Raw genomic sequence first — 17,385 nt, forward strand, 5'->3', positions numbered from 1 at the left:
TCATTAATGCTCACATTGCAGAGTTGGAGGAGAGGTTAAAGATCTGATACAGTCTAGAGAAAAGTCTCTACAGACTTCCCGTATGTCTCTGCTTTCAACTTAAAACTGGAGAAAGGAGACTCAGTCCGTGGAGAGTATCAGCAAGTTGAGGGACTCTGAATATCTGCTGATACAAAAGGGTTTCTGGATCACATGATGTACTCTGAGAACATGCTTCAAGGTACTTTATTACATAACTTAATATATCCGTTTTCCATTACATTACAGCACAAATGGTTGAGCTTTCGTGACAAAGTTGTAAACCCTGACCCCTCACCCCTCCAGGTGGCATTACATACAAATATATGACAGAGTTTTGCATTGGGTACTTATATACACATATGTATACACAGATATATATTTCTACAAATTGGTATTTTTATCAATAAAAATACGTACGGTTTTGCAACAACTAATAAAATACACATAAATAAATACAAATAAAATAAAGGAATTCATGATAACTATGATATTAAAGGTCCCATGTCATGGCCATTTCTACTGATCATAATTCCATTGTTGAGGTCTACTAGAATAGATTTACATTGTGCTATTTTCCAAACTCACATTGGTTTCTCATACAGCATCTCTGTGTAGTATGTATTTTCACTCTCTGTCCTAAACGGCTTGTTGGAGCTCCTGCCCCCCCCCCCCCCCCCCCCCCTCCCTGTGAGCCCAGTGTGCTCTGATTGGTCGGGACGTTGCAAGGCTCGCTGCTCAGTGAACTGGCTTACTGGTGTGGTTTCCGGGTCGGCGACACAGCGAGACAGCGCGAAACTCATCCTGAGCACACACAAACACTCACAGCCGAAGTAAAAACAATAAGTGTGGCTTGATATTGAGTAAGAAAAAGGTTTATAAACGCTGTGAGAATGGGTCTGCGGAGAGCATTTCTCCGCCATCCCAACTCGTCTATTACCAACCAGGGAGCTCTATGCAAGTCAATGGGGACTGCCTGTAAGTTGAAAATGTACGCTAAAGGTCCTGGTGTGTGAGGAGCTCCGCGGATTGGTCCATTTTGGTTCCCGGAAGAAACAAATGGAAAAAGAGAAATCTCCAACGAGGCGTTCTGGGGCAGCATAGACAGATATTTTCTGTGTTAGAGTTTTACTCGCTACAGGGTGTACTTTGAGGGTTTCTGACTCTGCAGACCGTTTACATACAGAAAAACCTTCATAACACACAAGGGGACGGGTAATAACCGGAAAAGCATGACATGGGAGCTTTAAGAAACAGATAAATAAATAAGCAGATACATTTTACCCTCACACAAATAAACCAATGAAATGTACCATAAAGGGACCTATCATGCTCATGTTCATCAACTGTGAAATGCTGACATGCATTTTTCCACCACTTAGAGATGTCCCGCCCCTTAGCCTATCACCAATGTGTTGGAGCAATAGCCAATAGAAGCGCGGATGTTACATAGTGGATTCAATAAACAAAGGCGTAAACAAAGGAGTCCAATGTAGGCGTTTCAGGAAGGGGGGGAGTGTGTTTAAAGGCCATTTAGTACTTCTGGACACAATTAAATGCTGCAAATACTTTACCATCTCAGATACTGGATTCCTTCATGTTTTGACGGCATTCTGCAGTCAGACAAAAGAAGATCTAAGAGCCGTTTCCATTGTGGAGTCGGCTCTTCCTCCTCCCTGTGCAGAGGGAGATATTTGCTGGCAGAGAGACCGTGCAGATGGGGAAAAGCCCAGATGGCATCCAGCTCTGGAGCTCCTTCAGGACTGCCTCAGTGAAAAAAAGAAAGGTATTATGGAATCACCAGATACCTGCATCGTAATCCTGAGAGGATGAGACTGACCCGCTGGGATAACATGTTCAAACTCATCTGCAAGGCTTTAGGATGTTGACCTCTACTATGCAGCCTGTGGCAGTTGATGCTAGTACCATTTATTACTTTTAGCTTTCCCATTTGATCTTACTCTTTATTTTTCTATTAGTAAATGATATTATTAACTTATTAAGCTGTGCCCTCTCTTAACCTTCTTGTCCAGATTCAAGATTCAAGATTTAAGGCTTTATTGTCATGTGCACAGTAGCGACAGTGTACCTGAAGCTGCTGACTCTCACCGTACTCCCATTGATGGCGATGAGAGAGATTTTGTTGTATTTTGCTGCTGTGGGGTGCATCCATGCCACAGTTGGCTGCCTTGTTTACATCAGGGACAGCTGATCACTCTTGCATGGTGGTCGGAACAACGGCTATCCATACTGAAACCTGGAGGACACAGAGGATGCGGGGTAAACTGAAGAGACAATTCGTGGAGTAAAGTATACAAGCCATGTCTTCCCCCTCTCATCCTGGGCAATGTGAGATCACTGGCTAATAAAATGGAAGACGTCCGACTGAATATTTGTAGTGTGTAGTGGTAGTAGAGTGTATCCTTCATCATGTCTTCACTATGAGTCTTGGGACATTCTGCCTTGTTCCTGTGCCTAAGAAGCTATTTCCAAGTGGCTACAAGGACTATTATTGTACATTATCTAATATGGAGTCACGACACCTCGTTTCCCCCTGGGATTAATAAAGCATTTAGATTTGATCTTCCAGAGAGAGTAAAGCTGGCTGTGGAGAAGGATCTGAGCTATATATTCCTTATTCTACGCCCACTGTGACCGAGATAGGCTTAATGCATCAAAAAGGTTATATTATAAGATTAGATCCTCAGACTACTGGCTGTCCCACGGACTCGTTTCAAAACTAAAGGTGACCGTGCCTTTCAAGTGGTGCTCCAACACTGTTGAACTCTGTAGAAGCTTTTCAAAAACAACTGAAGACTGCATCTTTTAACATTGGCTTGTGTTTCTACTTGAGATGTGTGTGATGTTCTCATGGTTGTTCCTTTCTGGACTCCACATGCTCTGTGTTTTGTTTTTATGTTAACCTTAATGTCTGCCTCATGTTGTTATTGTATTCATGTTTCTGTGGTCTTCATTTCAACTTTAGTTCTTTCTTGTGAAGCACATTGTGAATGTTATTTCTGTGAAACGTGCTATACTAAATGAACATATTGTATTATTTAAAAAAGTACTTACTCAACCCCATTTCCACGCTGACCTGTGCACCACCGAAGCAGAATCACCAGGTTTAACAGAGCTAAAGGAAGATGTGAGGTGTTGAGCTCTTGATGTCAGAGAACCACAGTCTGAGACTTTTCAAGCTGTGATGCAACGACTCTGCAGTGGTGAAGAAGACACAGGGTGCCAATTCGGAGCGATGCATATTCTAGGATGCCTTCTTCGTAGCGAGCAGAATCCCATAGAAACCAAAGCTCCCTGCAGAGCGCCTGCTGCTAGCACATGTATATTTCATGATATTTCAGCTGATTATTAGGTGAATGGCTGCAAGGTAACGTCGCATTCAACAAAACCATCTCAGATATAAAGACCCATCCTTTTTTAAAAACGTACAGGTAGAAGTCTTATGGGTAAAAAAGACACCTCTGCTTTTCAGATTACTTTGCAAATATGGAATTATAGCATAGGATAGTAGTTTTTCCTTAGCTTCTGCTGCAAGGGTTAACAACAGAGGAATGCCTTGTTTTGATTTGTATGCTGCTGCAACGCAAACATTTCCCAATTTGGAATCAATAAAGTACATCTTATCTTATCTTTTATCTCCATCTGCTGAGAAGTTCACACACAGATCACTGTATCCCGTTTGGCTGCAACTAAAATGACTGTCGTGACATAATCTGCATATTCTGATATACACATGTATCACAATTGTGCTTTTAAAACACCAGAGTCTATATATAGCGCACTGTTGAAGGTATTTGTAGCAGACCGCATTTCAAAACTGCGCAGATGTCTTAACTTACACATTTTTGTTTGTCTTTGAATTGCTGTTTTTAACCATGGGAGGAAGTAAAGTACAGTCAAGCACGATGGAGTTATTACAATTCTGGAATGATTTCAATTCAATCAGTGTGCTGGCTTGTTGAATAAATGCATGAAATGAGTTGCAGACCAACTGTATTCAGACAGTAATGTGGAATTAAAGTATGAAGAGAATATTTAGGGCACATTTTTTCCCGTAATCGACTCACTGTGAGAATATCTTCCCTTCTCTGGATGACCGTGATGTCTCCAGCATGTTGCAATTAGCTTCTGGCTCCAGATCAACTGCAAAGTCTTATTTCCTGCAGAGCATTAAACACTGAGGTTGCATACGATTGTTTCATAATCATTTTGGGTCATTGGGTTTGGGCTGTATCTGAGTGTTTCTGGATTTTTTAACCAAAAGTATACAATCAGGCCAACTCCACACAGCCATTAGACAGGTAGCTGGGATTTTAAAAAGCTCTGTTTTTCACATTCTTCACAAAACTTCTACCATCTCGTTTGGCTGACAAAACAAGGAGACGACCCTTCTCCTTCACACTCTGATCCAACATCAGCTTCATCTAACAACACTGTTGATGGTCTATGTGCTGTGTGTGTACACGCAGTACTTGATAACATTCATTCCAGCAGAGGAAGTTGGTTGACAACGTTTGATAACTAAAACCTTAAAGAGGCCCTATTATGCTTTTGGGGGGTTTTCCCTTTCCTATGGGTGTGTTATATAGTGCATGTAAATGGTCTGCAAAGAGTAAAATCCCAAAGCACACTGCCTGAAACGCCTCCATTGGACTCCTTTGTTTACTTCCAGAACATAGTGACATCACTTTGTACACTCTGGCTTTTATTGGCTAGCGCTCCAACATATTGTAAGGGGCGGGAAATCTCTAAGCGGTTGACTAATCACAACAGAGCCGGCCAGCTGACCAATCAGAGCTGACTGGGCTCTGGTTTCAGACAGAGGGTGAAAAGAGGTGCTGCAGCACAGGCAGTATGAGAAAAATAAAGAGCTTTTTGAACATTAAAGCATGGAGACATGTAGAGACACTACATACTGATATACACCTGAACATCAGCAGGAGAGGACTCTTTAAAGTAGAGACACTACATACTGATATACACCTGAACATCAGCAGGAGAGGACTCTTTAAAGTAGAGACACTACATACTGATATACACCTGAACATCAGCAGGAGAGGACTCTTTAAAGTAGAGACACTACATACTGATATACACCTGAACATCCGCAGGAGAGGACTCTTTAAAGTAGAGACAAATACATACTGATATACACCTGAACATCAGCAGGAGAGGACTCTTTAAAGTAGAGACACTACATACTGATATACACCTGAACATCAGCAGGAGAGGACTCTTTAAAGTAGAGACACTACATACTGATATACACCTGAACATCAGCAGGAGAGGACTCTTTAAAGTAGAGACACTACATACTGATATACACCTGAACATCAGCAGGAGAGGACTCTTTAAAGTAGAGACACTACATACTGATATACACCTGAACATCATCAGGAGAGGACTCTTTAAAGTAGAGACACTACATACTGATATACACCTGAACATCCGCAGGAGAGGACTCTTTAAAGTAGAGACACTACATACTGATATACACCTGAACATCCGCAGGAGAGGACTCTTTAAAGTAGAGACAAATACATACTGATATACACCTGAACATCAGCAGGAGAGGACTCTTTAAAGTAGAGACACTACATACTGATGTACACTTGAACATCAGCAGGAGAGGACTCTTTCAAGTAGAGACACTACATACTGATATACACCTGAACATCAGCAGGAGAGGACTCTTTAAAGTAGAGACACTACATACTGATATACACCTGAACATCAGCAGGAGAGGACTCTTTAAAGTAGAGACACTACATACTGATATACACCTGAACATCAGCAGGAGAGGACTCTTTCAAGTAGAGATACTACATACTGATATACACCTGAACATCAGCAGGAGAGGACTCTTTAAAGTAGAGACACTACATACTGATATACACTTGAACATCAGCAGGAGAGGACTCTTTCAAGTAGAGACACTACATACTGATATACACCTGAACATCAGCAGGAGAGGACTCTTTAAAGTAGAGACACTACATACTGATATACACCTGAACATCAGCAGGAGAGGACTCTTTAAAGTAGAGACACTACATACTGATATACACCTGAACATCAGCAGGAGAGGACTCTTTAAAGTAGAGACACTACATACTGATATACACCTGAACATCAGCAGGAGAGGACTCTTTAAAGTAGAGACACTACATACTGATATACACCTGAACATCAGCAGGAGAGGACTCTTTAAAGTAGAGACACTACATACTGATATACACCTGAACATCAGCAGGAGAGGACTCTTTAAAGTAGAGACACTACATACTGATATACACCTGAACATCATCAGGAGAGGACTCTTTAAAGTAGAGACACTACATACTGATATACACCTGAACATCCGCAGGAGAGGACTCTTTAAAGTAGAGACACTACATACTGATATACACCTGAACATCAGCAGGAGAGGACTCTTTAAAGTAGAGACACTACATACTGATATACATCTGAACATCAGCAGGTGAGGACTCTTTAAAGTAGAGACAAATACATACTGATATACACCTGAACATCAGCAGGAGAGGACTCTTTCAAGTAGAGACACTACACACTGATGTACACTTGAACATCAGCAGGAGAGGACTCTTTAAAGTAGAGACACTACATACTGATATACACCTGAACATCAGCAGGAGAGTACTCTTTAAAGTAGAGACACTACATACTGATATACACTTGAACATCAGCAGGAGAGGACTCTTTCAAGTAGAGACACTACATACTGATATACATCTGAACATCAGCAGTAGAGGACTCTTTAAAGTAGAGACACTACATACTGATATACACCTGAACATCAGCAGGAGAGGACTCTTTAAAGTAAAGACACTACATACTGATATACACCTGAACATCATCAGGAGAGGACTCTTTAAAGTAGAGACACTACATACTGATATACACCTGAACATCAGCAGGAGAGGACTCTTTAAAGTAGAGACACTACATACTGATATACACCTGAACATCAGCAGGAGAGGACTCTTTAAAGTAGAGACACTACATACTGATATACACCTGAACATCAGCAGGAGAGGACTGTTTAAAGTAGAGACACTACATACTGATATACACCTGAACATCAGCAGGAGAGGACTCTTTAAAGTAGAGACACTACATACTGATATACACCTGAACATCAGCAGGAGAGGACTCTTTAAAGTAGAGACACTACATACTGACATACACCTGAACATCAGCAGGAGAGGACTCTTTAAAGTAGAGACACTACATACTGATATACACCTGAACATCAGCAGGAGAGGACTCTTTAAAGTAGAGACACTACATACTGATATACACCTGAACATCAGCAGGAGAGGACTCTTTAAAGTAGAGACACTACATACTGATATACACCTGAACATCAGCAGGAGAGGACTCTTTAAAGTAGAGACACTACATACTGATATACATCTGAACATCAGCAGGAGAGGACTCTTTAAAGTAGAGACAAATACATACTGATATACACCTGAACATCAGCAGGAGAGGACTCTTTCAAGTAGAGACACTACATACTGATGTACACTTGAACATCAGCAGGAGAGGACTCTTTAAAGTAGAGACACTACATACTGATATACACCTGAACATCAGCAGGAGAGTACTCTTTAAAGTAGAGACACTACATACTGATATACACTTGAACATCAGCAGGAGAGGACTCTTTCAAGTAGAGACACTACATACTGATATACATCTGAACATCAGCAGTAGAGGACTCTTTAAAGTAGAGACACTACATACTGATATACACCTGAACATCAGCAGGAGAGTACTCTTTAAAGTAGAGACACTACATACTGATATACACCTGAACATCAGCAGGAGAGGACTCTTTAAAGTAGAGACACTACATACTGATATACACTTGAACATCAGCAGGAGAGGACTCTTTAAAGTAGAGACACTACATACTGATATACACCTGAACATCAGCAGGAGAGGACTCTTTAAAGTAGAGACACTACATACTGACATACACCTGAACATCAGCAGGAGAGGACTCTTTAAAGTAGAGACACTACATACTGATATACACCTGAACATCAGCAGGAGAGGACTCTTTAAAGTAGAGACACTACATACTGATATACACCTGAACATCAGCAGGAGAGGACTCTTTAAAGTAGAGACACTACATAATGTACTGATATACACCTGAACATCAGCAGGAGAGGACTCTTTAAAGTAGAGACACTACATACTGATATACACCTGAACATCATCAGGAGAGGACTCTTTAAAGTAGAGACACTACATACTGATATACACCAGAACATCAGCAGGAGAGGACTCTTTAAAGTAGAGACACTACATACTGATATACACCTGAACATCAGCAGGAGAGGACTCTTTAAAGTAGAGACACTATACTGATATACAGCTGAAAATGATCAGAATATGACCTCTTTCAGTAGATGTTGCATATTCAGTATATAACATGATCTTATTCTCCTTAAGCTTCAGATTTTTTGCAGAAGAGAGTAATAGTCATCTTAGCTAAAGTTGAAAGTTATCTAAAGTTTGTTCCATTTCCCTGCGGACTGATATGAAACCCATTCTGGGCAATCTTCAGTCTGTGTCTCACATTTTCGGAACAGTAATGAAATACTCTTTTGCAGCCAATATTCCACGACATACTGTAATTGCCAAGAGGAACTAAAAGCTGGCCTGTCTTCAATAAACCATGCGAGGGACAGCAGTGTGTTTCTCTCTCAAACACTGGTCTGCATCTGGCAGATTTCCCCGTGGATCACACAGGGATTCTACAAATCTCACCCATGCGTTGTTGAAGTCCCACGCAGTGTTTCATAGCCTGATCGTGTTACGAGTGCAACATCAGAGTTTGTTCACCACACCATGGCAACCCCCTCTCTAATCTACTGTATGTTGCATGTTTTTACTTGTTTAAAATGAAATGTGTCTTTAGGTTGACATACAAAATCTGTCCAGGGACGACAGATGAAAATTAGCCTCTTACATTTACAGAGGTAAGGCATGGCAAGTTTATTTATATAGAACTTTTCAACACAAGGCAATTCAAAGTGCTTTACAAAAATGAAAGACTTTAAGAGCATAAAACACATTAGAAACATTCAAAAGCAAAGATATTAAAACATGAATAATACAGGTACATAAATAAAAGTTACAGTGCGGTGTAAGATGTGAATAGTTCAATTAAAAGTAGCGGCAAAAAGAAAGTCTTCAGTCTGGAGGTGTTGATTAATGTGCACTGTCCCTGTTAAATACATGAATAAATATATAACATAATCTCCCTCTCCTACACCGTCGTCTGTGAGAAACTCTGACGAAACTGCAGTGAACTTCTGTCACAGCCGAATCCATTTTCATATGTGAGGAAGTGTGACCCGGGCAGATTGGAAAACAAATGTAGGCAAGTTGTGACAGGTCTTCACTCTGAATGTGAGACCTCTCCATTGTTTTATCTCTATTTGTGAGCCGGCCCACTCCTCTGAAAGTGGTCTTATCTGTGATCATGTGACCAACCAAAACTCCACCCCAGGCCCAGGCTTTGGGAGTAATGGATTACATGTAACAGGATGACGTAATCGTAAAAAAAAGGTAACTTCATATTACTGTTACATTTCTGAAATTCGGGGATAACGACATGTAGCAGGATTACAGTGTTAGTAACAAACTAAAAAGAGCAGATAGTGTTTGCTGTAAAGGATCAGATGTTCTCTCTTCTCTGTGAGCTGTACTGTTCTGTAGGATAATGGTGAATATATGCTTCTACTGCCTGAATCTGCTTTATGGTTTTCACTTTCTTTGCTTCATTTGTTCTGTTTTTAATTCAGCAGGTGAACCTATATGTTCATCCATGTGTGTGTGTGTGATCTTAACTGTGTGTGTTAAACTAAAACGGAGGATTTTCTGTCAGCTCAGATTGTATTCCTGCTTTTTTAAACTGTAGTATGTGCTCATGTGTTTCATTGTTGGTGTACAGGCTGAATATGCTTCATGAAAGGCAGCTTTTCCTATCAATAAAATCATTTCTGATCCTAAATATCTTAGTTTCTTCTTTTCTAAGGTCACATTGTTCTATTGTCTTACAAAAACATTTGATATTGAGGTGATGCAAAAGTGAAAAGTAATCAGGTTACATTGCTTTTTTTATATTTTGATACTGCGATCAGTTTACTGATTTCTACGGTTAACCAGTAATTGTAACGGAATACATTTTAAAAGTTACCCTGCACATCTGTGTGCTCTTCATTACACATCAGGATCAGAATCAGAATCAGGAACAGGTTTATTACCAGGTAGGTGGACACGTATGAGGAATTTGACTTGGTGTCGTGGTGCATACATAAAAGTCAACCAAAATTTAAAAACACAGATAGAGAACTATTTTAAGAACACTATAATAACATTAGGATGGGATTTCCTCCAGCGGTGCTCCCACCAACATTTGCCTGAGAAAGTCTCTGTATCTGCGGACACACAGACAGAGACAGAGAGACAGAGAGACAGAGAGACAGAGAGACAGAGACAGAGAGAGAGAGAGAGACAGAGACAGAGACAGAGAGAGAGAGAGAGAGAGAGAGAGAGAGAGAAAGGCTGGGTAGAGGTTAGTAAAAGTTGGGAGGGGGAGGAGGGGGTTTGAGTTGTATTTTAGTGGGTGTGTCTGCCCGGGGCTCCAGTCGCTCTCTGACCGTCTGAAGACTCACTCTGAGCGGATAGCAGAGCACCGACAGCCCGCAGATCTCCAGTAACTCAAACCGGTTTTTAGCAACTCTTTGGACTTTCTTCAGCTTTGTATCGAGGATTTGGAGCATGCAGATTAATCCCCGGGTGTTGTGGTAGCACCGTAGAGTCCGTCGATACAGAGGAGGCTCACTTTTTAAAGTTTTTGGGGGAATTCAATTTCACTTTTCGCTGCAATTGGGACCAGTGTTTGAGTTTGGTGAGTCCTTTCAGGTGAGAAACGATGATAGGTTGAAACAATTCTTCAAAATCTATGCAGTCTGCTCAGTGGTGCAATGTCATGAAGTACATTTACTCAAGTACTGTACCTGAGTACATTTTCAGGTACTTTTTTAACCAAGTATTTGTATTATGCTACTTTTCCCTTCCACTCTACTAGATGTCAGAAGCTAATATTATATATCTAATATATCCCTTTTCTCTACACCACTACATTAAAAATGACAGCTTTAGTTACTTTACAGAGTCACATTATTAGCCAATACAAATTATAAATCAACATATCATTATAGATTAAGATCTCCAGCAGCAGTAAATAAAGTTATTAAAACCACCTTTACCAGCTGTGATGAACACATTCATGCATCTATAATGATTTAGTAATGCATATCAAGTATACTTTTGGTACTTAAAGTATATTTTGATCCCATTACTTTTGCACTAAGCTGTTGAATGCAGGACTTTTACTTGTAACAGAGTATTTTTACAGTATAACATCTGAGTAGTTCTTCCACCTCCTAGTCTGTTTGGTCCAAAATAGGGCTCTAAAGTCTCTCATGTAGCTAACTGCATACAGATGGCAAATTATTCAACCCTTCTTCTATTTCTCTGCTTGTCATTGTTTGTTAGATATGCTTGGCTTTGACACTATAACATATTAAAAACAGCCTTTTTAATGGTGTGGGAAAAACAATAAAGAAACACCTTTATTATAGAGCACGGTAAAAGGCTGTAATAGTTGAACACACTGGTTTACACTACAGTTTGCTGCTTGGAGATGCACTGCATGGTGACCAACAAAGCCATTATTTTCTTTCCATTAAAGTACTTTAAATGTATATTTTTTTACACCAAAATACAAAAACTAGTTAGAATTTCACTTTGTCACAACCAGTGGTATAATTTAGTTTTACTCAAGTACTGTACTTAAGCAAAAGTTTGAGGTACTTGTACTTCACCTGAGTATTTTATTTTATGCTACTTTATTTCCACTTCATTTTGGGAGCCACAATTTTACATTTAAACATAAATTAACATTGATGTATAATTATATGTTACGATATCCAGCAGTGTATGAAGTCTTACAATTAGGTCCACCTTCACCAGCTGTGATGAACACATTAATGCATCAATAATCATAAAACAGTCATTCAATATGATTCTGAAATGGGACTTAATGCATAACGAGAACTATTACTTTTGGTACTTTAAGTATATTTTGAGACAATACTTGTGTCTTAAGTGATTTGCATGAAAGACTTTACCTTATAACAGAGTATTTTTACAATTGTATATAGCCATTTTACTTAAATATAACATCTGAGTACTATTATAAGCTTTAGTCACAACATCCTCTACGGTGGTTGGCTTTTCACATGTTGGGATCATTGTCAGGGTGATGTGGATTAAATGCTTTCTGACAGGACCTATGTGACGGATCAGTGTTAAATTCAGCACTTCATAGATACTTCATGAATATCTCTCCAGGATTAGAGCAGTTTGAGTTTGATGTGGGGGGGTTTGTTTACTTTTAAAGATGGCCAGCCAGCAAGCATCCACTACCATGGGAACATATGCAGATTGTCTTACAGAAGAGCTGGCTAAAAACATGTTGGCAAAGACAGTAATGTGAAGCTTCTTGGAAAGCTCAGAAAGGAAACTCACAAATGTTTAGCATAATAATGATGTGTTACCAAACAGAATTAACATAAGAGATCATAATTGCAACACTTTGAGTCTGATCAACTTTTCAAACTCATTTAAAAACAAGAAGACTGCGTACTTTGTTCTCTACTTCACACATTTCTTCTGAGAATGTACTTTCCATTAAGTGTTATCATTTCCCCACAGACTCCAAACTGCACTCTCTATGTTCAGCAGTTACAATTTAGGGTTTCATTGCAACCAAGATTGTCGAGGAAATTGTTCCTGTAGAGATAATCAGGTACGCGGTAGACTTGTGGGATTAACTATCGAGCCAGATGTTGGTCTGCTTTCATTTTGTGAAAAAAGCCTCTGTCTACCTTTCTCTTTTTTCTTGCAGAGTAAAGATGGTTCACAGAATGCGCCAGAATCCTTGAAGATAAACCCTTGAATGAAACCGGATCTCCTTTGATTATTGTACCCACCTGGTGCCATGGCTGCTCTAAAAGCTGAAGTACTTCTTCTCAGGTTTACAATCCTCTTTCTTTGCTCGAGTGTGTGCTTGTGTCAGCGAGACTGCACCGGTGTGGACTGTCCTCAGCTGGACAACTGTATCGAAGAAGTGCTGGACAGTGGCAGCTGTTGCGCTTCATGTTTGCAGAAAGGATGCATGTGTGAGGGTTACCAATACTATGATTGTCTCCATGCTGGCTTCAAGAACGGCAAGGTGGCAGAGGGAGAGTCTTACTTTGTTGACTACGGCAGTACAGAGTGCCTCTGCCCGACAGGAGGGGGAAGAATCAGCTGTGATTTCATCAGCTGTCCTGATTTGCCGCCAAACTGCATCGATGTCTCGGAGCCTGTGGACGGTTGCATGCAGTGCGAACGAGTTGGTTGCATCTACGACGGGCAAAAGTACGACGCCGGGCACTCATTAAACACTGACCCTTGCCAGGTTTGCCACTGTCCCCCTGAAGGAGGGAAAATGATGTGTTACCCTGTGCCAGAATGTGACCAGAACAAGGTCCATAACCCAATGTTAGCTGAACCAACAGACGAGGACAGACACAAGAGTCACGCCGAAAGGTTTGACCAACAAGGGCGAACGGATCAATTCTCAACACCACATCAACTTCCTCCCAACCTTCCCCTCTTCAAAACACTGCCTTCGGAGGGAATATTGCCCTTGATGAAGGAGGAGTCAGAAGATTATGATTATAATCCTACAGACTTTCCAGAGCCTTACCCACAATCTCTAGCCTTCCCCACCCAGTCCTCTTCCTCCAAAAAGCTCATATCTGTGTCTCGAGGCTCTGACAGAACCACCGCCCTTAAGAGCTTTGATAGACAAAACAAGCTGGAGCTGAGAGAGCGACACAAAGTTCATGAACATCCTGCAGACAGAGAGGAAGTGACGGAAAGTCCAATAGGAGAACAGCAGAGGACTATTAAGCCACAAACAAAAATGGACACCACTTCTTGGCAGCCTTCACAGAGTCCAACAAGTGCTCAAAGTGTTTCAGTCGGTGATATCACAACGAAGAAAGATCTGGAGAATCCTCTGCATGCGTTTGAGAGTTCAGATAGTGTCATATTTCCACTCATTCGGGAATTAGGGAGTGAAAAACACCCTCTTTTGAGTCCAGAGAGTGCAGTTCATCATCAGATAAGCTCTGAGACTCAGACTTATAACCAAAGTGCATCAGAGGGTGTGACGTCCATTGATTCAAAGAGTCAAATCAATGTTAGTCATACAGTGAGAGCTATAGACAGTCAAACCAATCAAGAAAATGTTCCACTTTATATGCAGAGCAGCCCAAAAAGCCCAAATGTTGAAAAAGACTTACAGGGGACCATAGCACCGGACATTGAGGAAGGAATGGATGAAGAGGAGGACAAACTAGAAACATCTTTTAGTGTCACTGGGCCTGAAGGATTGGATGTTCCCTACAAGATAAATCCAGCACCACAGGAGGTAATCCAGGAGGAGTCAGAGGGCAGAGATCCAACCAGTAGAAAGGAAAGGATCACAACAAAGCCCACCACCAACTCCCCCACGACGCCCGACTTCCTGACAACCCCCGTGACCCAAAAAATGAGCACGACCCAGGAAGTATTAAGGGTCAATCTGCAGGAGAGTGAGCCATCGCAGAAGCTGGTTAACCTTCACAGTGATGACCAGGAAGAGGCGGAAGAGGAGAGGATTGACCGCCCTCTGCTCGTCCAAACTGATGGAGGTAAGTCAAAGCTTTGATTGATGGTGATTTCTATTCTACATAAATAAAGTGTCTGTTGTCGATTTCAGTGTGGAGTCTGAAACAGATTTAGAAAACTATCACAATATATCAACTTCATTTTATGAGTAAGAGAAGTTGGCATGTCAAAACAGATGAGGGTGCGTTGAAGAATGATGGAAACATATTCAACGGAAATACCTCAATATGACTTGTATTTTGCTTTTGGTCTAAAAATATTGAATTACAACATTATGGGTGTCTATCAGTGCAATACTACTGGAGCAATTTCTGTTTCAATATCCTACCCAAGGACACTTTGACATGTTGACTAAAAAGGGTCAGAGTTAAAACACCAACCCTCTGGTTTGTAGAGAACCATTTGACCTCTTAGCATTTTACTGTTCTGTTACACTTTTCTATACTACATGCATGTAAAAGGGGCATATAGTATAGGTTGCTGCTCTTCCTTTTCAATGAGGCCTCTCCCGAATACTTGTGGGTATCTTAACTATACAAAAATGAACCACCCCTATGATTAATTGCGGAAAAGTTTACTGGAAACTTAGATGTTACCTTGGTTTTCCTCCTCGCTCTACGGCTGTCAGACTGAGCACTGAAGCTCATTCAGATAAAGTGTGGGAGCAAAAATGATGTCAAGCAAATATATAGTAGCACAAACTAAAAAAATCCAAACGTTGGGCTGAGGCTTTCCCCAGCGCTCTGCCAGAAAAGTGTGGACACAGGCCCTAACTCACTGAAATTGAGCTTGGCAGAAACACACCAGACAATCTGGCAGTACCAAGTGAAAGGGAGGTGGTGTATATGCTGTGAGGCTAATGAGGGAATGAACAGCAGGTGAGGAGAGGGGCTGAAACCAGGTGAGGGGAATGAGCTGATTGTAAGGATCTGAGAGGAAATGATAGGCAAAACCAGACGGGCCAACTGCGTTGAACAGCAGAGAAAATCCTTTAAATTACATTTCTTGACTCGACTTGACGTTCCTAAATGGAACAAATATGTTTGCGGCTTGCTGTAAGGCGGCACCTCTTATAGGTTTTGCTTCAGTTTCATTCAGTTATGTGAATTTCCCAGGTTCTGTTTTGGTCTTAGTTGGAGTATACTTTCTGTCAACTACTGCCATTATGATTTGCTCCAGTGCCAAGCTGCTTATCTTTCCATTATAAGTGGGGGGAAGCCACAACGCCTTACACTCATGAGTAATTGTTAGGGATGTCCCGATCACCTTTTTTTGCTCCCGATCCGATTCCGATCATTTGATTTTGACAATCTGCCGATACCGATTTTTCCCGATCCGATCTTTATGCAATGCATTAAGAGGAAAAAAAAGGTAACAGATAACGGCTGGTCATCCAACGCGATGAATTCAGCTATCTTGGCTGTTCTGGGGTAGTTTCTCTTTCCTTTTAAAAGTCTCTGAAAGTGTCGGTTGTTTCAGTGCCTTTACCTGAGTGGCCGCTGTGTACTCGTCGTGTTGTTGTTGGTGGTGTTTGTATTAGATTGGTCATGTTGAACGTAGCTCTGTTCTTTCCACCACGAGGAACCTCCGCCTTGCAAACATTGCATCTGGCTGTTACACTGCCTTCGCTTTCAATTTTATAATACTTTCAAACTCCTGACATTTTCTCTGTCCCGACTCCCGAGTCACCAGCTGAACGTAGCCTCTTGTTAGCTTACTGCTACTATGCGCATTTCCATTGCAGCGCGTAGCTCGCTTTAAGCGTGCCGTGTCGTGCCGTCCCCTTTTTTGGTTGTGCTTCCACTAGGCCTCGTTCCGGCGCGGCACGGCGCGGGGCCACTTTTTCCCCTCTTTTCTGGCCCTAGAAAATTGTGGTTCTATCGGGGCCAACAAACAGGGCTGAGTCGGGCTGAGTATGCTAAACTAGAGAGAGGAGCGCTGGCAAGAGGGCTAGAACTACAACAAGATGGACATATTTGACCGTGATTTAATTGTAATACACGTTTCAAAATGATGCCGAAGTAACAACATACTGATACCGGTTAGTAAAAACCATGAATTAATGCTTTGTCAAGTCTGCAGACAGACGGCAGGCGAAAAACCTTTTAAAATTCGTGTTTTTCTAGATGGAGATTGGCTAAGCTAACGCAGTATATGCCCCGACCGTCCACACTCACAACAACGGCCTATACAGACATAAATACAGCAGCGACTGTATTCACCATGACACAGGCAGTCTGTGGTGTGTACTTGTTTAACTTTTGTCGAGTTTCTGAACATATATAAGGAGCTGTGAGCTCTGAGTGCTCACAGCTAACGGCTGTGTTGTGTTTCTGGATTTCTCATTGAAGATGACGTCACGGCTCCGCCTACACTGCGTTACTATAGTAACTACCCCAGTTCCTAAACTGTAATGGAAGCGCAGCATGAAGTGAGTCGGCCCTGTTAAGGCCCAACGCGGCCAAGCCGTACCGAGCCGTACCGAGTGTGGCCGAGGCCGACCGTGTAGTGGAA

General features: G+C 41.4%; 1 protein-coding gene across 2 annotated transcripts in view; it reads left to right on the forward strand.

Annotated features, from left to right (window-relative positions):
• Positions 1-10,752: 10,752 nt before the first annotated feature.
• fbln2 (fibulin 2) overlaps positions 10,753-17,385 on the forward strand; it is a 76,830-nt gene continuing 70,197 nt past the window's right edge. Inside the window, exons 1-2 of one of the 2 annotated variants that reach the window (XM_034121977.1) lie at positions 10,753-11,007; positions 13,058-14,894. In XM_034121977.1, the coding sequence (XP_033977868.1) occupies positions 13,151-14,894 (1,744 nt within the window). In that variant the 5' untranslated portion in view covers positions 10,753-11,007; positions 13,058-13,150. Of the gene's footprint in view, positions 11,008-12,888; positions 12,959-13,057; positions 14,895-17,385 lie in introns of those variants that run through there. The other variant, XM_034121978.1, reaches the window with a different exon arrangement.

This window comes from Trematomus bernacchii, unplaced genomic scaffold (genome assembly GCF_902827165.1).
Source record: "Trematomus bernacchii unplaced genomic scaffold, fTreBer1.1, whole genome shotgun sequence".
Classification (NCBI taxonomy): Eukaryota; Metazoa; Chordata; class Actinopteri; order Perciformes; family Nototheniidae; genus Trematomus; species Trematomus bernacchii.